This window comes from Nerophis lumbriciformis, linkage group LG09 (assembly GCF_033978685.3).
Source record: "Nerophis lumbriciformis linkage group LG09, RoL_Nlum_v2.1, whole genome shotgun sequence".
NCBI classification, from domain to species: domain Eukaryota; kingdom Metazoa; phylum Chordata; class Actinopteri; order Syngnathiformes; family Syngnathidae; genus Nerophis; species Nerophis lumbriciformis.
The window spans coordinates 23834898-23857500 of record NC_084556.2 but is presented as its reverse complement, the minus strand read 5'-3'; the positions used below and the strand labels follow the sequence as shown (position 1 = coordinate 23857500).

The following is a 22603-nucleotide window of genomic DNA, read 5'->3' as shown; positions in this document are numbered from 1 at the left end:
TGTGTTTCCTGAGTGCCTTCTGAGTCAAGCTAAACGTTTGTGTAACAAACAAGACTGAATGTGGGTCAGTAGGTTTGTATGCTGCCTCTTGGTGGGCCCATTTCCCTGTTCCTGTGGGAGGTTAGGTAATGGAGGCTTACTGCATCACATGTCTAATTAACACAGCTGGCATGTTATTAGGTACACTTGCACAACCTAATGAGACCCATTACTGGAGCTCTATCAAGTATTCTATCTGTACAAAGACAATAATTCTCTATTTAATGCACCTCCCCATGTTGGGGTCACTAGTTACTGTATAATGCCCATTTGCCACAGTTGGAAATGGGAAATGTTGAATACACTCCACATGGGAAGTAAATTGGTAGCAATTTAGAAAGACTGTGTCCTACACAAACGTAATTAGTTTTTGTCATATGAATAGTGATTTTTTTTATTAAACAACAAATTAAAGGTGCTGTTAGCAACTTCCTCACAGTTACATTTTTCAAAGCAAAAAATGACAAGAACACCACCGGCTGGCTAATGTTACCATTAGTGGTTAAACAGAACACATTTGTTTGACAATATTTTCACAATTACAAAGTTAATGTAATAAAAAAAATTTTACCGGCCCTAATAAAATAATTGGTGTTTACGGCAGTCACTCACCCGGTCTCGTCAACATGTACGCGCAGGAAACACGTGTACTCATGCAAAAGCAGTGCAAGAGAAGCAGCGAACAATTTGCAGTCATGTTGTTTCGATAGAATATACATTCAGTGACAGCTAATGCTAACTACCCAATTTGCCAACACCTAAAAGCTAATGCGCGTGCATGTGTTACGTACATACGTAATTACGTCATTACGTACGAGGAGCACTGAGAGTGTGGGATATACTGTGTAAAATACATAGGAAATCTAGGCATCTGTGTAAACATTGCCAATGATTTTATCAACCCATAAGTGCCCCTCCACATACTACATTATTGTAGTCACCTACATTTTAGTTCCCTGCAGTACTGTACTCATGGTCATGGGCCGCACGGTGGATGAGTGTATTGCATGTTGGCCTCACACTCAAGGGATTGAGTCCGTTTGTGTAGAGTTTGCATGTTCTCTCTGTGCTTACGTGTCAGTGTGCCACCACAACACAGACTTCTAAATGTTGATTCAGTGTTAGATACTCGTGTTAAACAATGTCCAATCATACGAGTCATGCATTTTGGCATGAGCTTGCACGCCGTTTTGGACGCCTCTTTTCACAGGGTTTTGAGTCTGGCTACGTTGTGATGTCACAGCCAGGTGGAAGCATTTATTTAGACATTAAGTTAAGCTCTCAGTCAGAGGGGGAGAAGCTCCTCTCCCATTGCATCAAGCTATGAGAAAACACCAAAAATGGTAGGATAATTATTTGAATGGTAGGATATTATTTTCATCTAATCTTGTCATGTGTATAATAATACAGATGTGCAACATGCAGTAACAAATGCTGCTTAAAACAGCTTTTTTATGCAGTCTGAATTGATCGGCGAGTGTGCAGGTGTACCTAATGTTGTGACCGGGTGAATCTACATAACGTTTATGAAGTTCATTTTAGACTGTGTCTGGAAAGAAAAATAGCGGTGACAACTTTAAGATATATTTTTAAACAGTGTACATTTTCAGAAGAAAAATTATGACACTTTTGGAGCGGGTGGGGTGTGGTTTCATTTGCAATCTGGGAACGCCTCCAGAATCAAACATCTTGCAGACAGATTTAAAAAGCGAGTAATAAAAGTGACTGTGGAGCAAAAATGACACCAAAGCATATCCAATGCTTTAAAATCATCATTTAAGCTATTGAAGACGTATACTTGTCCATTGTGAGTGTGAATGGTTGTTTGTCCGGCTCTTGTTGGTGTAACCTGCCTCTTGCCCGCCCTAAATCAGCTGGCATAATAACCATAATGAGGACACAAACGGTCTAGAAGTGGATGGATGTTTGTTCTTAAAAACTCCTGTTCGTGTCCATGGAAAGTTTTCCATCTTTTATTAGGACGCTGACCTGCTTTCAGGTGTCTAGCTTGTTATTTAGTTAAAAGTTACCTGAAGATTAGCAAGGTGAAGCTTCTCCTTGATGTCGTGAAGCTCCTGCTGCTGCGTCTTAATGTCAGCCTGCAGGATGCGTGTCCGCTCCTCCAATTGCTCCTTCAGCTGGTTCATGACACCAAGCTGAGGCTGCTGCAGCTGGAACACAGATGACGACGGTGACTGCTGCTGCTGCTGCTGCTGCGTTTGCTGTTGCTTGAAAACACACAAAAGTTAATATTAGAAGATACCTTCTTTGCAAAAATGCCTTTCTATACAAAAGATGTAGTGTGGCTGAGACAACATGCCAGAACCAGCATTTAAAGTAGAGGTTATCTAAAAAATGTTGACTTGCACACTTAAGCCTATAACCTCGAGGCGATGTACGCAGAGGAAACACACACAGAAACAGCCCTAGCGCTCGCGCAGACAAACAAAAGAAAAGAAGACAAATGACAGGAAGGGAAATCTAAACACTAACCATCGCTGAGTGCTTGCTGCAGGGAGGGGAAACAGGGAGGCTCATTTGGGGGACCAGGTCAAAGGAATTTTGTCTTTGGGTCAAATTCTACAAGATGAAATAAGAAATGTTTCACAAATAGCCTTTAAAATATTATCTGGTTGTTTCCCCCACTCAGTTATTTTTGTAGTTATCTGCAAAGACACACACACACAGGCAATGTATAAACTGACCTTTGAACGCCCAGCTTGTCTGGCCGGCGTTCTCTCGGAGCCGATAGAAGCAGCCTGCCATGACGGCGTGCAGGTCTCTGTGTACGAGTTTGTTGCTGCTGCACAAGAAAGACACATTTCTCTCAAACACACTTTGTATAGTATTTGGAGGAGAAAAAAAAGGGCCACTTTATTATGTACAGTTGTACACCAAGACATCCAATACAGTACAAGAGCTATATCAATAAGGCTACCTGCACAAAAATAATAAAGCTCAGTTTTAGTCTGACATTGTCAGAGAAGTATTTGTTTATTTTAAAATATGTACTTTAAGTGTGCTCATAAATTGCATTGGTCGTAGGAACAAAGTTCAACAGTATCGCTTCGTGAATGTTGATATTTTATCAAAAATCCAGATTTTGATTTCTTCTTAGGTCATATTTGATGGTTTATTGTAAGTTGCATACATATTTTGATTGACTGTCCAATGTTATTGATCGTTTTTCTTCCAATTTATCTATCAACACGTAATTGCTTTGAGATAACCCTAAAAATATAGTGACGGTATCGTGACTTACACAAATGTGCGTGTTTCACATACAGTTATTAACTTGTTGTTTCAACTGCCACGAATAGATTTGGCACACATCTCACCGGGTCTGCAAGAAAATAAGAAGGTCTAGCAGCGGGATCAGTGTTGCCAACTTAGCGCCGTTGTTGCTATATTTTTATATCGTGAATAAGCGATATAAGCAGCAATTTAGTGACGAGACGGTTGAGGACTTAAAAAAGAGGCTCTCAGAAGGTTGAGATGTCTGCTGGGATTTAACTGGGTTTGAGTGGCAAATGTGTAGATATGTGTATTCAACAACATGGCAGTTTGTCTTTTGGGTGGATTTATTAAGCTGTGGCAGCGTCGGAGAAAGACATGTACAGGTTACACTTTTGCCTCTCATAGCACACATCTGTGGTGCGTTCAAGGACCACAAAACAAAGTGAAATATTCAAGCTTTTTCCAAAGTCTTGTGCCCTTTAAGTGGTTTTCCTACAAATATTTGATCTACTGACAATCCAATGTTATGATAATACTATTATTGCTGGAAAAACAAACCATATCACCATTTTTTGCAGGTACACTTTTTTCAATATATTTATCATCACACAATCAATAGCTGTAGTTTCACACTATTGAAAAGGACTGCAATTCCTTTTCTTTTCATCAAGCTCTATTTTGGTTACACTATATCTACAAGAAATGGTCAAAAACAGACTATTTTATCCTCTTGCTTTATATCCTTTTATCAGATTGATAGGACCATCCAGTGAGGCTGGTATCAGGGTATGTGTCCTTGTAGATATGTCAAACAATAAATAAAAAATCATGCAGCTATGTTGTGAGTCAAGTAGGAGTTAATATCCTGTGTCGGAAAACTGTAGTGTCATTCATTGTACTACGCATTTATCAACTGAATTGAACTGAATTACTTCCTTTCTGCTTCATAACTGTACTGCTAATTCATCGTTTCTTGGATGCTGCCCCATTCCGCCTCGTATGCAAAACCCACAGACAGTTAAATACATTTTTTCAACGGATCAACGCCAAGCGGGAGTAATATGTATTATATGAGTAACTTCATTTGCATTTCATGAGCAGTGACTTGTTCACAATTGGGCACACTGATGACGATGAGGCGGGGTTTGTTGGGCGACAATAAGTGGGTGGAGGAGCAGCTGCAGTCTTTGCCAGCTCAGGCTAAAATAAACAAGATTAGCTAAAGTAAGCATTGGAAACATAGAATCATAGATGACCATGCGCGTATGATTAGGTCGGAAATTTACTGAGGAACAGTAAGCTAATGGTTCCACTTAAGGTTTGCTTTCAAAGGGAGAATGGAAGATGAGGGATCAAACCATTCTTAGTTCTGGGACAAGGCTGTGACTCATACAGAAAACTATTCAATCAATTTCTTGAACAAAAATAGCGAGACATATTATTACAGTATGTTAGCAAATCACTTCCTGGTTTATGTGTTGCTAGTTGCTATATAATCCTCTCTTTTGACTCATACTAATCTACTTGTTTATTGCCTGTTAATTTCTTTTTACAGTTTGCTGTAATGAGGTTTTAGCTAAACTTTTAAGTGTTACTGAGCATTTATTTCTTGGTGTAGATTTACAGCTAGCTTAGCGGTTTGCTTAGTTATGAACATGTCTGCTCATGGCTTGCTCTCGGTGTGTGTAACATGTTTAACTTTGTTCTCCAGTGATAATAACACTCAAGATATTAAGAGATACAGTGTATTTGCCACAATGATTATTATTAACTTAGGGGAGCGGTTCCACACTGTGTATAGAAACACATAATTAGCTGCTACCTTTTCAGCCAGGGGACTAAAAATAAACACAGTGTCAGCCAGAGACGTTTGGGATTGATATTTGCATGCTGGTTAGCGCCTTGCATGGCAGCTCCCTCCATCAGTGTGTGAATGTGTGTGTGAATGGGTAAATGTGGAAGTAGTGTCAAAGCGCTTTGAGTACCTTGAAGGTAGAAAAGCGCTATACAAGTACAACCCATTTATTTATTTATAATATTCGGCAAGAGCCATCTCATACTTTCTCACTAATAACGTACAATACTGATCAGTGGCCGATTAATCGGCACATCCCTGAAAATTCATGATTTTTCAAGGTTTTATGGATCTCTGTTTTATAGTTTGGGCACAATTGTTTTAACTAATGAACAATACCTCTTAAAGGAGAACTGTGTGGGCTCTGTACCGAGGATGTCGTTGTGGCTTGTGCAGCCCTTTGAGACACTTGTGATTTAGGGCTATATAAATAAACATTGATTGATTGAACTGCATGGTAAAAAAAAGCCTATCATTCACAATCAATGTGAAACAAGAACACACTTCTCTCTCATTTTTGTTTATTCTAAATTGAAAAATACATCTTGCACTAGACAGCTAACAATGTAGCTAATGGGAGTCATCTATTCTGCCTACAAAGCCATCTAAAAAAACACCCAAACCACCAACAATACTCCTTTTACATGTCATTACTTGCATATTAACCAGGTATTAGCAACATTGGTTTTATAAGGGCCAAGGAACTGCTTTTATCGAAACAGGTCTCGTGCTGAAAGATATAAACATCCCATCAGTCGGCTTCCCTGGGAGAGCAGACATTGTATAGCAAGTGATTGTTTTATAATCTTCGTAGTTTGTATTTCTTGTCTTTTTCTTTTTTTCTATGGTCTCTTTAGGTCTCTCAATTTGGGTCTATTGTGGGCGAAGAGTTGATTGAGCTTGTGCCAGCGTCACGTTACAAGCTTTAAGGTTTCTTTTGTGCAGCACTTAGCAATACTGCTACATTATGCTCAGTGGATCTGCTGTTTCGCACTCAGTGTCCAACACTTGTAGCTTAAACTCCTCAAAAATATAAGGTTCTGGATCATCATTTGTCCCAAAGTAGTCATCATTGACTTTCATGAAGTCTGTTGTGATGTGGCGCCGTAATGCTTAAAATTACCAAAATACGTAAAAATTACAACTTATTATGAATGTACCTGTTACTAAATGACATATATACTTAGAGCATGTATATTAAACGTTGATTGAGGTTTTTGGATGTATTTTAGAGTGCTTTATAGGCCAAATACCGGTAGATTGAATCCCCAAGACCTGCATTTGAAGCCACCTCTTGCTAGCGCTTATTTCCAATATATAAAAATATATTTAAAAAATTAGACATCTCACATAGGGATTGTGAATGATAGGCAAAATAAGAAAGTGCAGTTCCCCTTCAAAGATAAAAGAAAAAAAGGTTCTTCAATTATCTATCAGAAGCAGGATCCCAGTTTTGAAGCTGGTAACGCATCAGATGCTGCCACCACACAGGAGCAGGCTGTGGGCTCCTGTAGACACAGTAGTGAATGAAACGAGCAGAGGATGACTCACATGCAGAGTCTGACAAGGCTGTGTGGGAGGACTTCCGGGAGCTGTGGGAGGATACCGAACGTGCGCCGCTGTTTCTGTCCCGTGGTGGGTCCAATGTGGAGCACATGTCCAAGTACAGTTCCTGGGCCTTAAAATGAACCAAACAAAGGGTGCAAGTCTGTTATTTTCTATAATCCAACCGGGAAAATTGTGGACTTTTACCTTCACAGAAGAGGGAGCAATCTCAGGTGGAGACAACTCTTCAAGTCCAAACGCTCGCCTCCTTTCAGCTCGCACTTCAGCATAACTGAATTCCAAGAAGAGTGTTAGTCATGGTGCTCCTCCAGGACGAGACACGTCTCATAGGCTTCTTCAATCCCAGGAGACCGAGGAAGCGTACACATTATTCTTGGAAGAGAACAAAATGAGCTCACCTGACAACAGTGTGAGTACACACGATGAACTCCGGTTTGGAGTTCCACTGGTGATACGTAATGTAGTAGTGCGTCCGCAACCAAATCCACTGCTGACCCTTTGTCAGAAAGCGATAGTAGCAGGATTTACCTTTTCCAAACTGCATCACTAAGGAGAAACAAAAAACACACTCATGGGCCTCAAAATGTCAAAGTGTAAGTCACCAATTTATTTTGTTCATCTTGCCTTGTTAGGTAGGGACTGTAATCAACACAGCAGTTTTCTGCCGGTTAAAAGCTGTCGATCATTTTTCAATAAATTGCCCAGCCCTAGTTCAGGTTCACTAGCTACAGAATTGCTCTGCTTTTGGACTACAACATAATGCACCCTGTAAGTTTTATAAGAAAGAACCTAACTGAGTTACTTACGTTGTTTATGACATTGCGCTATAAGCTCTAAGTCATCCACGTGATAGTAATCATAGCCAGACGTTCCAAGAACCTCAAAGGGTAAATATCCTATGATTGGAGAAGCTCTGAAAGAAAAACACAATGGGTAGTGAGTGTTTAATGTGTAGAAACCCAGAGTGCTGAATGATTATTGAAGTCAATGTCATGATTTACTGTACCTGTGATCTAGAAACAAGAACTTCCATTCGAGGCTGTGCCGCGATGTGAATTCATCACAAGGATCATCCGCGTTACACAAATCCTGTACACAGGATAAGGAAGGTTTTTTTTTAGCAATGTTTACTCAAACAATGCATCTTATTGACATTTTTCTAAATTTTGTTGTCAGTAGATAAAATTACATGTATTTTTCTAAAATGTTTAAATCAATCATCCATTTCCGAACACATTCCGAGTATGATGTTAATTTATTATTCCATTAAACCTTTTGATTTTTTTTTTTTTAATTGTATGCTGATTAAAAGTAGCTCCACCCACTCGGCTGATGACTTTATGCAATTCTTTACTAAGAAAATTAAACTCATTAAAAAGGAGAATAAAGATAACACGTCTTAGCTCCATTTGGGTTCTATTAACGCAGATACTAATGTACGTACGACGGATATTACTCTCCAAAATGATCTCTCTCTTTTTGAACAAATAACATTAAAGGGACTCGTAACTCTTAAATGGGACAAAACCAACAACATGTTTACTTGACCCACTTCCTGGCAAAATTATCAAGGAGCTGTTTGTAATTTTAGGACCATCAGTGCTAATTATTATTAAATTATCACTTTCCTCTGTACTGTTCCCTTAGCATTCAAAACAATGGTTATTCATCCTCTGCTCAAAAGACCTAACCTCAATTCTGACCTCATGGTAAACTACCTGCCAGTGTCCCACATTCCCTTTATCTCGAAAGTCTTCGAAAAAAGTGTTGCACAGCAGCTAAATGAACACTTAGCGTCTAACAATCTCTGTGAAACCTTTCAGTCTGGATTCAGGGCAAATCACTCTACGGAGACAGCCCTCACAAAAATGACCAATGATCTACTGCTAACTATGGATGCTGATGCGTCATCAGTGTTGCTGCTTCTTGATCTCAGCGCTGCTTTCGATACCTTCGAGCATAACATTCCATTAGCACGTGTAAAGTCACGTATTGCTATGTCAGACTTAGCCTTTTCTTGATTTAACTCCAATCTTACTGACAGGATGCAGTGCGTCTCCCATAACAACGTGACCTCTTGGCCCTGCACTCTGCAGCATCTACATGCTGCCGCTAGGTGACATCATACACAAATACGGTGTTCGCTTTCACTGTTATGCTGATGACACCCAACTCTACATGCCCCTAAAACTGACCAACATACCAGATTGTAGTCAGCTGGAGGCATGTCTAAATGAAATCAAACAATGGATGTCCAGCAACTTTTTGCATCTTAACACTAAGAAAATGGAAATGTTGATTATCGGTCCTGCTAGACACCGGCACTTATTTAATAATACCGCCTTAAAATTTGACAACAAAACGACTTGGTAAAGAATCTCGGTTTTATCTTCGACTCAACTCTCTTGTCTGAGTCACACATTAAGAGAGTTAGTAAAATATGGCTAAAATTCCTCCCATATTGTCCACCACCAACGCTGAGATCATTATTCATGCATACGTTGCGTCTCATCTCGATTACTATAACGTATTATTTTCGGGTCTCTCTATGTCTAGTCTTAAAAGATTACAGTTGGTACAAAATGCGGCTGCTGGACTTTTGACAAGGACAAAAAAGTTTGATCATATTACACCTATATTGGCTCACCTGCACTGGCTTCCTGTGCACTTAAGATGCGAATTTAAGGTTTTACTACTTACGTATAAAATACTAAACGGTCTAGCTCCATCCTATCTTGCTGATTGTATTGTACCATATGTCCCGGCCAGAAATTTGCGTTCAAAGAACTCTTATTAGGCTTATTAGTGATTCCTCCCTTTTAGGCCAGTTGATCTGCCGTCTCTCTTTTCTGTTCTGCCCCCCTCTCCTGCGTGGAGAGGTTATCATGTGTCCACGGTCCAGTTTCCACAGAGGAGGCACTAGTTTTTCCAAGACGGGACCCGAGACTCTGTGTATCAATTGGTGACGTTTCTGCGCTGCTGACTTATCTATATACAAGAGGATCCCCTGCTGGCCTCAGTATGGACTGGACTCTCACGTTATTAACCGCATCCATTCTGCATCCATCGCACCGATCACCCAAGTGGGGGTCCCCACATCTGTGGTCCCTTCCAAGGTTTCTCATTGTGCCCATTGGGTTGAGTTTTTTCTTGCCCAGATGTGGGAGCAAAGCCGAGGATGTCGTTGTGGTTTGTGCAGCCCTTTGAGGCATTTGTGATTAAGGGCTATATAAATTAACTTTGATGGATTGATGGTGTGCTTAAAATGATCAAAATACATAAATATTAAATGTTATTATAAATGTGCCCGTTACTACATTACAACAATGGAGGTGTTTGGATGTTTTTTTAGGGGCTTTATAGGAAGAATTGTAAGCAAACTTTATATTGCATTTATTTAATATTTAGAATGCATTAAAAAAACATCCAACCGTCGTCATGTCTTTCATAAAGATTGTGAACAATAGGCAAAATTCCCAAAAAAGTGTGGTGTTGTGTGTTCAAACAAGCCTCGGGAAGAGTAAACTGACCTATTTGTTACAGATCAACCACTGCAGGTTTCATTCCTTCAGTTAATTGTGACACAGGTGTATGCAGAACAGCAAGTAAGATGCAGCAGGTCTCACCTTGACAAACTGCGGGGTGACTAATCGAACAGTAGCAATGAGGCAGACCTGCTCCTCCAGCGATGATTGCAGGCTTCTTGGTAATGTCAATTCAACCCCATTACAAGAGGATGTAGGCACTGGGAGACACATTAAAAAAGAACCGTCGTTTTAAGTAGTAATGCATCCAATGTTACAGAAAATAACTCCATCCACTGCGTAAAATTGACCCTTAGTATCTGAAATATGAAAAAATAAGCGTGCTTACCATTGTTATGGAATTTGAAATCGCCAACAAACTTGACATACTCGTACACAGGCGGCTCCTTTGGATCAATGTTCCCTCTGGCTAGGTGACAGCAAAATTCTACATGTGCATCACCTAAAAAGAAAACATGTTTTATTGAATTCAGAAAATCTTGGGGCCGCATGATCACAACAATCAGCTGTGTAATATTTTTAAATAAGAATTTCTACTTCCTATTTACACTGAGAAGACGCTGATCTATGAATCGCTTCAGTCACAATGCAGTTCCTCTGACCACCGCATGATTTCCATGCAAATGTACTTTACAACTGAAGAGTAGGCGGGTTGAAACAAGCCAATGATATTTCAGTGTGGAAAGACCACAGCAATTTGCACAGCATTTAAAACACCTCTTGATGTGTGTTTGGCCTTCAACACATGGATCTGTGACTGTTTTCAAGTTTAGCTACTCCCATCTCTCTTCCTGTGAAAAGCCCAATAGTAATGGAGGATTAAGGTCAGAGCCTTAAACCTTGGATAGTTCATTGCCAGGGGGATTATTGTGTTAACATAACAGTGATTAAAAGTCTAAAACTGTGATACTAAGCATGTGACTATTATTAGCTAAAAGGACTAATTATAGACGGTCAAATCAGAAATCCAATTAACTAAAAACTAATTGGACAATGTCCATCTTTAAATATAGCCAACCTGAAATGATCTCTGGTGATATTTTTAGCTTTTTGTGATGAAACTGAATAGGTGATCTTGTTTGACTTGTGGTGAGACAAAGTGCAAAGAGGTGACTCACTGGCCAAGAAGTCAGCAGCAATGGGGTCAGTCATCAGCATATGGGATGATAGCAGCTTGTACACCTCCCCGTGTTCCCGCTCCGGGAGGAAATTTAAGATATTTTGGTCCACCATATCTGACTGGTGCAAAAGAATACAAATACAGAATATTTTTTTAATTAAGGAAAATAATCAAGCAAAAACAAGGATGTAAGTACTTGCCAGACCTTCACTTTTGTACACTGTAAGTGAAACCTGCCCTTTTGGGGTGAGATAAGACCACTCACTGACTTGGTCATTTAGGTGTACCGGTACTTTATGTCTATTTAAAAGTGTTGAGGCACAAACAGGCAACAAGTGAGGGCCTGGGAAAGTATCTTCAGAGAGAACTCTTGCACAGAAAGTGACGCCCTATTGAGGAAGAATATTAAATTCACCAATGTACTGTATGTATGTTCTTACATACAGCAAAAATCTCACATAGTGTCATTGTTGAGGAGCAACTGCACTTTTTTGGGAATTTTGCCTATCATTATGAAAGACATGACGATGGATGGATTTTTTTTTTATGCATTCTAAATATTCAATAAACGTAAATAAAAGTCTACTTACAGCGGAGCCAATGAGAGCTCCACTATTCCGCCCATAAAATCCAATAAATAACCATTCAAAAAGCGCCAACAATACTCCATTTACATTTTGTGACTTGAATATTAACCAAGTATTAGTGATATTTTTGTTATAAGTGCTAACGCAGACAACCTATTTATAGCGGCGGCGTGATCACTTCCCTGTCTTCCTATGCTTACATAATAAAGTTGTCTGCTACGTCCTTGCTCCCTAGAAGTTTATTGTAAATCATAAATCATGCATCTCACCTGGACAGTAGATAGTTGAGGAGATAATCCGACAAGTTGGGACATGTTGACAGTTATTTAAGACCTGGAACTGGCGAGGAAGACACGAAAAGCGTTTGTCCCTCCGCCCCCCACCCAGTTTCTTCACGAGGATTATGAGACATTCTTCATCTAAATGGGAGTATATGAACATCCTACCAGTCTGCATCATAATGACAGCAGACATTGTACAGTAAGTGATGTTTTATTATGTTTGTTGGCTCTCAAAGTCTGCAGTGAGCAGAAATCTGTGATAAAAAGCAAACATGATGCATTTTTTAAATTAATGCGCCGCGTATGCTTAAAATGATCAAAATATTAAATGTTATTATAGATGTGCCTGTTACTACATTACATATATACTTACATGTATATAAAACCCTGATGGACGTGCTTGGATGTTTTTTTTGGGACTCTATAAGCAGAATTGAACGGCTTCCAAATGCTCAATTGTGAGCAGACTTTTGATCAGATTTATTTCATATTTAGAATGCTTAAGAAAAAAAAAATTGTCGTCTTGTCTTTCATAATGATTGTGAACGATAGGCAACATTTTTAAGAAAAGTGCAGTTCCCCTTTGGGAAAGTATCGGCCCATTTTCTTTGGGTCGATACTTTGGTATATTATAGGATAGGAATACTATTATATCATCATCATCATTATTACTTTATCGCATAAATATGTTTCTTTTTTCTAAAGAGAATTCTTCATACTTTTGTCCTTAACTCTTTTCCTCCAAAATTGTAGGCGTTAACTCATTAGCATAACGCCAACAAAATCCTTCACATTAAATCTAAACCACAAAAGATTTTTGACAATAAAATTATCGATCTAACCACTGTAGTATCGCCCATACAGTATCTTAATGCAGTTAGCTTATTATCCTATGGTGTGTAATGTAGCATGTGTAGCTATTCCTCACCTCCAGGGATGATACTTGTAAGAAACGTAGTTTATTTGCCACCGTGGCGGCAAAGATTTCTGACTTAGAAGTGGCTTTGCACTGTGTAGGGACATCTCATTACCCACAAGTTCACGAGCAAGAATGCTACAGTGCTTGAGAACTGTCAAATGTGTGTGACACAGCTAGGCTGTGACATCAAAATGCACTATCACAATGTAGTCATAGTATTAAAAGCTCTATTGTCAGCCAAGTTTATATTGTATATGGCTAAACGCTATAATCATGACATTAAATTAAAGACATTTAATTCATATTCAGAATTAATGCATTTACACTTACCGGCAAATGTCCAATAAGGGAAGACACACTGTCCGACACGTATATGATGTTTCCATCCGTAGTTAATGCTACCAAGAAGCCATCTAGCGCCTGTACAAAGAAAGGAAACGCAATTTGGTGAGGGATTTATTGTGAGCAGCACTGCATTATATTCATTATCCTGCAGATGAAAAGTTGGCAAATTGATCCTAAGCCAGGGCTAGTCAATTGCCGGCAAATAAAATATACCGGTAATAAAAACACACTTGAGCGCTCATGTTGTAAAGAGGAACTTGAAATGATGTAAACACAGTAGCAGATCCTTGCATTGACATGTTAACCTCCTAAAAATCATCCACTGCAGTGGACACTTTGATTAACAGGTCTTTTTTTTTTCTGAAATGTGTAACCAAATGATAGACCATGAACATATATGTCCACTACAGTGTATGCTGGTTCCTTAAAATAAGAATAATAGTGAAGAATGAAGTCCGGCAACCTGCAATGTGGCCCACAGGACAGGGCTATTTGACTAAATTGTTCTAAATGTTGCCCAGTTTTTCATATTGAAATCATCAGTCTGAGAGAACGTGGGTCCATCTAGTGTGTATTTACCTCTAGCATGAGCTGCGTGAACTCCTCGTTGCTGAGGAATGAAGGCTTCCAGTCTTGTCTGACATCACACGTTTCATTCTGTGCACTGATGTCTGCGCGGTTGAAGACAAACGATGAGTGAATCATACTAAACCCTGTGAGGTGTGTTCCTTAACAACAGTAACTAAGAGAAAAACAAAGAGTTGTTTGTTTTGTCATACCTTTTTGTTTCTGCAAGAAGTCAATGGTTCTTTGTAGTATGGTGGACTTGTCCATCTTGCGAGGATGGCCTTGGCCCTGCAGCATGGTGCATAGCTCCTTGATGAGCACATTGAACTGGTCTCTTCTCTTCTTTTCTGATTTGTTTCGGGATGCCCTTTAGCAAAAAAGACAGGCGGAGGTCAGTTTTCAGAAGGCAAGAACAACATTAACTGATTTTTAAAGAAGCAAATATTCAGTGTCAAGTGTCCCTGCTCCAGTAAACATGCATTAAAAAAACATGACTGATTTGCAAAAATACTTAACATTTTGGTGCAGTTAAAGATCAAAATGTGTTCAAGCAGTCCTCGTGTTACGACGTTCCGTCGCGCTACCATAAATTAGGAATGTTCCGATGTATCCTGTTGAGTTCGATCATCCGTAAGTGAGATCGGCCGATACATGTAATAACTGTAAATGTTTAAATGTATTTAATGCTATTGATCCATCCTCTAGCCACATGTTTTAAATTAAATTGCAATCAAATTGAGTTAATAGTAATTCTAGGGATGTTCCAATCAGGGTTATATGCTGCCGATTTTAATCAAATAAGAATGAGATCAATCGGTACTGATCACCGGTAATAACTAAACATTTTTCAATGTATTTATGGTGATATTGACAGTTTAACAATATCAACATCAAACTTAAACTAGTTCCTTATTCTCTTTTATTACATATAATTGTTTGATCACAACAAAGTCAATAGTACACAACAAATAGAGAAAATTAAAAACAACTAACTACTACTCTTTTAAATCCTTAAGTCCATGGAATTCTCTAAATTGGAAAGCAAGATAAGCGTTGCCTCAATAGCGGCCACTCCGCTGGACGGCAAAATCAAACCGCTCAGGGGCCCAAACTTTGCCATTCTTTGGCCACTTTAAGCGTGTGGTCCTTTACTTTCAATGAGGAAGCTGTTTGTTTCATACACGACTCATTTATTTCAGTCTGATGTTGAACACACATGAGCTAACTTACTAACATTAGTAACTCTCGTGACGCCTGCAAAGACACCTGACGTGACCTACAGTGGCCTAGGATGGACAAACAAGGCAATTCTCACAACAGACCACAACTCTTATTTTCTGACATTCATCCATCCATCCATTTTCTACCGCTTCATTCCCACAGTAAATAATTGAGTTTCTTCAGCTGCCTGAAACTTTATACACAACTTGCTATATAATGCACCCAATTTAAACAACCTAGAGTGTATAAAATACAATCTATTCAATATGTTAATTTGGAGCAAGTTATTTTTATTGCATCTTAAGGGCCTATTGGCATTGTTCCAAATATAATTTCATGACATGTATTTTTATAATTTTAAATCAATCATCTATTGATTTAAAACACATTCATAATTTGCATTCCTAGTATGATGTTCATGTATTATTCCGTAAAACATTTTAACTATTATTTTTTTTTTTTTCACTAGAACCGTGATTAAAAAATGCTATCCTACAGTTTGTGGCTATTGGGCATATTTTCAGAGAATATGCATTATTACAATAAGAAAAAATACTTCTGGGTATATTATATTGATCAGCTAATTTAGAATTGGCTGTTTATTTAGAGGGCTTTAGTGCATTTCCCCTGTAAATATTAAGTGTGATGATTGACAGTCAAAACCTTTTAAATGACTATTGTGTACGGCCGGGCACAAAGTCAAAACCCTGGATACTACTACAGAAAAATAAATAAATAAAAATAAATTCTCAGATGAAAAAGTCTTACGAGCCTATTCTAATTCACTAGGATTAAAAGTTAATGTAAACGTTTCAACTATTCAAGAATAACATGGTCAAATGCTTACAAATGTGTGTATATACAGACAATTGTAAGCTTTTGACTACAGTTACCTTGTTGGAAGTACCGAACCCCACCAGTTTCATATGCACATTTACCGAACCCTTCTTTAGTGAAAAATAAAATGTTTTTTCAATTCAAGAAAAAGTTATATGTTTTTTTTTAATGGTTTCATTAAGCCTAGAAATCCTGTGACAAGATGCTAACCTACTTATTATGTAGGTATGAGTTCTGACTTACGTTAAAAGTCAAATTACATCACAGTCTTAGCAACGTAACTCATTTGTAAACTGATGACCTTTAGATTTCATTTTTGTTGTTTGAATGACATTCTGAGTCTCGTCCTTTCCATGAACCAGACAAAAGGATTACCTAACATACGGATGGACAAACGAATAAAAATTACACATTCGGATGAAAGCGGTAATTCTGCCCTAGACTCCAAAATCTTGTGGTCCTGTTACTTTATGCAAAAAGATCGTATGTGAAGTTCAAAGCAGGACAAAGATCAAGTTTTTTCCCCTTCGTATGTGACTTCACAATAGAAGCCATTTATTGCCATCTACTGCTTCTTTATTGTCAAAAAGTGCATGAGCGCAATTTGCAGGCTTTTAGTGTAGGCTATTTCAGTCAAAGCATTGTGTTTGTTGATTGTACCGATGTTAACAAGATTGTGTGGTCAATAGGCAAAAGACCAATCCTTTTAAAGTGAAGGCATTGATTACAACGGTTTACTTCGACTTCAAAACATGCTGCTTGTGTGCTTTTCCAAGCCAGATAAACACCCTCCAATGAAACATTTTTATTAGATACACTTTTTTTGTTCTACTACATTTTCCATCAACATAGCTTAGCAGGCATTTTTGCAAAAATATCTACTTTCCAAAATCAAATATGACAAGTCCTTATTCTTTAAAGTCGTAAAAATGGCCGAGGTACCTTTTTGCCCTGTCTTTTTCATCTTCATCCATTAAATCGTCCACGCAGCTGCTGGTACTGGAATCAGACGAGCAAAAAATAAATACACAAACAATGCACAAAGCTTCCACAAGTCAGATGAGAATTGAAAAGATCCAAAATGTGTGGCGGTTACCTGGCAACAACACATTTTATTTTGATACAAGTCTTTCATTTAATTAGGCTGCATGCTTACAGTATGTTTAAAACTTAACTCAGACAAAAGGTTTGCATGTGTAAATTGCCTGAGACAACATGTGTATTCCGCGATAACTCCATAGATATGGGACTGTGGCACCTTTTATTTGAATTAAAAGATCTCAGCACTTCAATCACTAAATATGTTTTTTGATGTAGCTGAATAAACTAATATTTCCCCGTACTTACTTTTGTACATTTGCATAAGGTTTTCATATGCAAACCTTATTTTCGACTGTTTCCTTTAGGTCAGTGGTTCTCAAACAAAAATGTCCACCAAGCACCACCTCAGAAAACAATTAGCTTCGAGTACCACCATGATGACCAACATTAAAATACAGTAGTGTAGTAGGCATAAGTATTCATTAAAAACAAGGCAGAGGTTGTATTTAATAATTTGGTCCACTGTAACATTACATACAGTTTGGACAGTAACACAGTGTTCAAATATAGAAAAATGAACACTAATCACTTAATTAAGAGGTTCTTTGGCGTACCACCAGATAGAGCCCGCAGTTTGAGAATCCCTGCTCTTGGTTATTGCCACAGGAGTAAAAAAGAAAATGCTACTGAGGTTATAGTAAATAACAACAGGTCATAAGCTAAAAACAATTCTAGCACTAGCAAAACCAGTTACAATGTCTTGAAATAGCTGCAAAGTTTATGCAAACACCCACCACTTCTGTACTTTGAACAGTAAGTTTAGTACTGATGCTAATGCTCAGACAACATGAGAGGTGTCCAGGCTGGTCCACCTATATTACTGTATAACCCAATAATTGAGGTGATCTGCAGTCACAATAGCAATGATATATGGGTTACCGGTATACTTGTATAGCGCTGTTCTACCTTTTTTTAAGGAACTCAAAGCGCTTTGACACTATTTCCACATTCACACACTGATGGCGGGAGCTGCCATGCAAGGCACTAACCAGGACCCATCAGGAGCAAGGGTGAAGTGTCTTGCTCAAGGACACAACGGACGTGACTAGGATGGTAGAAAGTGGGGATTGAACCAGGAACCCTCAGGTTGCTGGCACAGCCACTCTCCCAACTGCACCACGCCGTCCCCAATTGCAATGATATATGTCAGATTATTACAAGCCAGTGTACCATCCAAGAAGATTATATCAAAGTGTATAAATAATTGTTTTAAAAAGAATCTTAGACAGACTCTAATTGTTAACAAAGAGTGTCATCACTGATCAGCATGAGCAACAGAATAGCTATTGATCAACATACAGTGGAACCTTTAAAGTCAATCACAATTGATTTGTTCAAGTTTCAAATAGAATATTCCAATAGAAATAAGCAATTTCAGGGTCAGACTGTTGCTATCATAACGACCTAATTAACCCTGATAAGTCATTTTTAAATAGCATTGGTATTATTATAGGTTCAGCATGTATTAAAAAAATAAGTGAAATAGTGTTAACAGTGGGGAGTGAGTTTCAAACAATGTACTATTGCACGACCACACTATCTGGTATTTGCTACACTTAGGGATGTTCCAATCAGGGAATTATGCTGCTGATTCCAATACCGATCAACAATGAGTGAGATCGGCCGATGCCAGTACCGATACTGATGTTTTAAAGGAGCCATATGTAATAATTTAATGTCAAGTCATCATTAAATATCCCTGATATGTCAAAAGGCATTGATAAATCATGTTCTTTTCGAATACCTCTATAACTGGTAACAGTAGTTCCGCCGGGATATGCTCATTTTAAAATTTGATTAACAGCCCCTGTTATTGTTTTCATTTCAATGTCCCGCCCTCCACCGTTTGACCAATTAGAAAGTGCGTGAGTGTGTCACATCCAGGTTGCCAGATACGCACCGCCATCTTCGTCTAACTATTGCCACTGGTAAAGTTACTAAAGATGTCAGACCTTAGTAAATCTAAAAGGCGTTGTTACGATTCTCAACTTATTTATGACAAAGCCAGGAACAAAACGAGGATTTGTATCGGGGATGCCTTTGAAAGATGGAGACGACTGAAGGCGGAGAAGATTTTTTCATCCGACGCCAAACTTGCTAATTTCCTCATTGATAGGAAAGTCAGGCACTTATGTTTTCTTATTACTTGTAATAAATGGAAATGGACATTTCGTATGTAAACTACTGCGATGAGGTGGCGACTTGGTGTACCCCACCTACCGCCCAAATGCAGCTGAGATAGGCTCCAGCACCCCCGCGACCCCGATAGGGACAAGCAGTAGAAAATGGATAGATGCATGGGGTATGTCAAATATATTGTCTTATACAGTCTATGATCTTGTCTACCAAAGCTAGTATGCTCGTGCAATGAATGCTTAGTGTGATGGTGCTTAGCTCTTAGTGTAATGCTTAGCATTCTAGCCCGGTCAATGACACATCGACATATAGGCTAATGGGGGAAATATATGCCCGTTAACATGTATGTCGATGTGTATTCAAACTGAAGGCAAAATATATTTTCCACAAATAAAACCTATGTGGATATGGGTAGTGTCAGTGCCTATTTCGTTCTCAATATGCTGATACGCTGAGGAAATGGGTTCCAACATTAGCACGTCTGTCATCATGGCAATGTGAAACATATGGAGCCAAATCACATGATAAAATAATTCCTCATCCCTAATTTCTGAGTAAAATGTGTTGGTTAGAGACTTGTTATTGACAAAACGCTTGTTTATTCAGCTATTATGGTCCCAGCAGAGAGGGAGAGGATTACAGAATTTTGACCGTGATTGCAGTAACATTTCTGGCCACATTATTACAAAGGGGTTCTTTAACTGTTATTTTTCGATGTATTTATGTTAAGCGTTATTGACAGTTTAACAATCTCAACACAATATTTAAAATAGTTAATTGTTCTATTTTATTACACACAATAGGTATTTAAAAAAAAAAAGTCAATAGTACGCCATGATTAAACAAAATCAAAAATGACTATCTACTACTAATTTAAATCCTTTGGGTTTTGCCCTCAAAGTCCTCCTGTGTCCAGAGAATTATTCCCTGAATTTGTAAACATTAACAAAAACTGTTAAGAAACGATTTAGAAAAAATAACATTGATGTAATCGTTCAAGTATCAATCATATACTGATACTACCCTGAGTGTGGACATCACCAATTTATGGTTCAATATCCCTCCTCTTACGTGTCGTTTACTGACTGTGACAATGCTGACACACCAACAGTTGTTACATTATCCTTTCTCTGGACGCTTATGAATTAACTTGTTAATTTCATGTTAATTTCTGTTTACTTTGTGCTGCAACGTGGTTATTTCCTGGTGTTGTTTAAAGCTAACTTAGCGGTTGGCTTAGCTATTTGCATGCCTGCTCCTGGCTTGCTCTCGCTGTGTAACATGTTTAGACTTGTCCTCCAGTGATAGTAATACTTCATAATTATACTTAATACACTGAGAAATGCAGTTTATCTGGTGTAATTGAAGTGATTATTATTAACTTAGGGGAGTGGCTCAACACTGTTTATGGAGACACATTATTAGCTGCTAGCTTATCAGCCAGGGGACTAAAACAAATACAATATTAGCCAAAGAGGATCAGTGTTTGTGATTGGCAGTGAAAGGCATTACTCGACAACAGCGATCTTGTACTTTTATCTAAAGAATATCAGCCGATACTGATCGGTGGTCGATTATTCGGCACATTCCTAGTAACACTTGTCCTTACTTTGGAATCTAAACAAAGCAGAATGCATCAGTTGTTGATCTGAGGTTCTGTGACGTATAACAAAGGCCTTACTTATCATGTGTGAATTGCTAAGTATTGTGTGGATTCAGAGACAGATTCTCAGACATTTGGGTTGAATTCCAAATTGTACAATATTTCAACCGTTTGACTGTAGAGGTTCCACTGTATTGGTTGTCATGCAGCAGAGCCTACTGGAAGTAGACTAAACCAATTAAAGACCCCCAAATCAAAGCAAACGTGTTGTCATACTTACTCCCATTCCCTGCGGCTGGAAGGACAGGGTCCGCCGAAGTCAGAAAGGTTGTCCATACTCACGCTCTTTCCCATCCAGGCTCTCTCTCGAGTCTCGCAAGTCCCGTTTGTAGTGACCTCATCTGAGCGCACCCTCACACAAAACTAGCGCACATTAGCGTACGAACAAACGGCAACTCCTGCAAACACACAGAAAAGAAATGCCTTGGCATCAGCAACTTTAATTAAGGTTACAGAGGAAAACATTATTAAATCTTGAAAGATATCTATCTTTCTGTGAGGATTACAGCTTGCCATCATTGATGTAGCAGCATTGAACTATTTTCAATTTGTGTGCAGCACTTCAACAGTGAAAAGTGTTTTTGCACGGAAGGAGCTCTCCTGATTTAGAAACATGTCTGAAGCACACACTTCAAATGATAACCTTGCAACAAAAAAATTTAACAATCACCTCCTTCAAATCCTGTGAATAAGGTAAAATTCAACAGGAACAGGCAAAGAGCTGACATTGCTGACGCAACACAAGACCATACAAGTGTCCTGATAATCGAATGTTACATTAGGACTTCTTCAGTGGTTACCTTGAATAATCTGTCTTCAAGCCATCAGTAGTTATTTGCATTTGCGGTCAGCTCAGTGACATACAAGCGTGTCCTCCAGGAAAAATAACCACTTCCATGATTATTAATCTAAATGAACCCCTCGAGGTTGAACACAATGTAAAGCAGGGCTATTCAGCTGCATAATGAAGAAGGTCGCAGTTTCAAGAGCCCATGGTCATCAATGTGTAGATGTTTCTTTAGAAAGTGCCTACACAGTTTATATTTCTTTGAGACTGTGTTTACTTTGTAAATAAGTAAACACATCATCTTTTTACACAGCACTGTTAATTAATTATTTTGCCCTCTGAACTTATTTCCAGCGTGTGCAGCTAGACAGATATTTAACTGCATAAAGAATGGAAAGCTAAGTTTTGTTGACAATCGATGTTCTTTCTTTTGAATTATTTTTCTTCCTCGTTTTATATCTTTTTACATCTTCCTTAATTTAGGTTTGTAAGGCTGAAAATATAACATTTCAAAAGTATAATGTCCATTGTGTATTTTATATAGATAATGTCCATTGTGTATGTTACATAAATAAAATAGAAGGTTTGGTGTTAATACACACAGGAAACATTGCACACATGGTTTAACACAATTAAACCTAAGGTGTAGCTTTATCGCTCTCTGCTGATCAAATTCAGCGCTAGAGTTTTGATCGCCAGAGGTAAACAGACAAAAATAACACAACCACGAATACAAAATCACAAAGTCAGCAATTTCAATACATTTGCTGTCCATTGGTTGTCCAGTTGCTGTTAAA

The 22603-nt window shown here is 38.4% G+C and overlaps 1 protein-coding gene across 10 annotated transcripts in view; it reads right to left on the bottom strand.

Annotated features, from left to right (window-relative positions):
- The window catches only part of npas2 (neuronal PAS domain protein 2), a 98667-nt gene that overhangs the window by 8146 nt on the left and 67918 nt on the right, over positions 1-22603 (bottom strand). For 4 of the 10 annotated variants that reach the window (XM_061962141.1, XM_061962145.1, XM_061962143.2 and 1 more), the window contains 16 exons: positions 21240-21417; positions 17062-17118; positions 14274-14428; positions 14074-14165; positions 13480-13569; positions 11361-11481; positions 10571-10684; positions 10324-10442; positions 7704-7786; positions 7504-7610; positions 7096-7243; positions 6884-6968; positions 6683-6809; positions 2745-2842; positions 2533-2619; positions 2070-2267 (listed from right to left, as the gene is read on the bottom strand). In XM_061962141.1, coding sequence (XP_061818125.1) covers positions 2070-2267; positions 2533-2619; positions 2745-2842; positions 6683-6809; positions 6884-6968; positions 7096-7243; positions 7504-7610; positions 7704-7786; positions 10324-10442; positions 10571-10684; positions 11361-11481; positions 13480-13569; positions 14074-14165; positions 14274-14428; positions 17062-17118; positions 21240-21313 — 1755 coding nt within the window. In that variant the 5' untranslated portion in view covers positions 21314-21417. The remainder of the gene's footprint in view (positions 1-2069; positions 2268-2532; positions 2620-2744; positions 2843-6682; positions 6810-6883; positions 6969-7095; positions 7244-7503; positions 7611-7703; positions 7787-10323; positions 10443-10570; positions 10685-11360; positions 11482-13479; positions 13570-14073; positions 14166-14273; positions 14429-17061; positions 17119-21239; positions 21418-22603) is intronic. The other 6 variants (XM_061962144.1, XM_061962146.1, XM_061962147.1 and 3 more) reach the window with 5 other exon arrangements.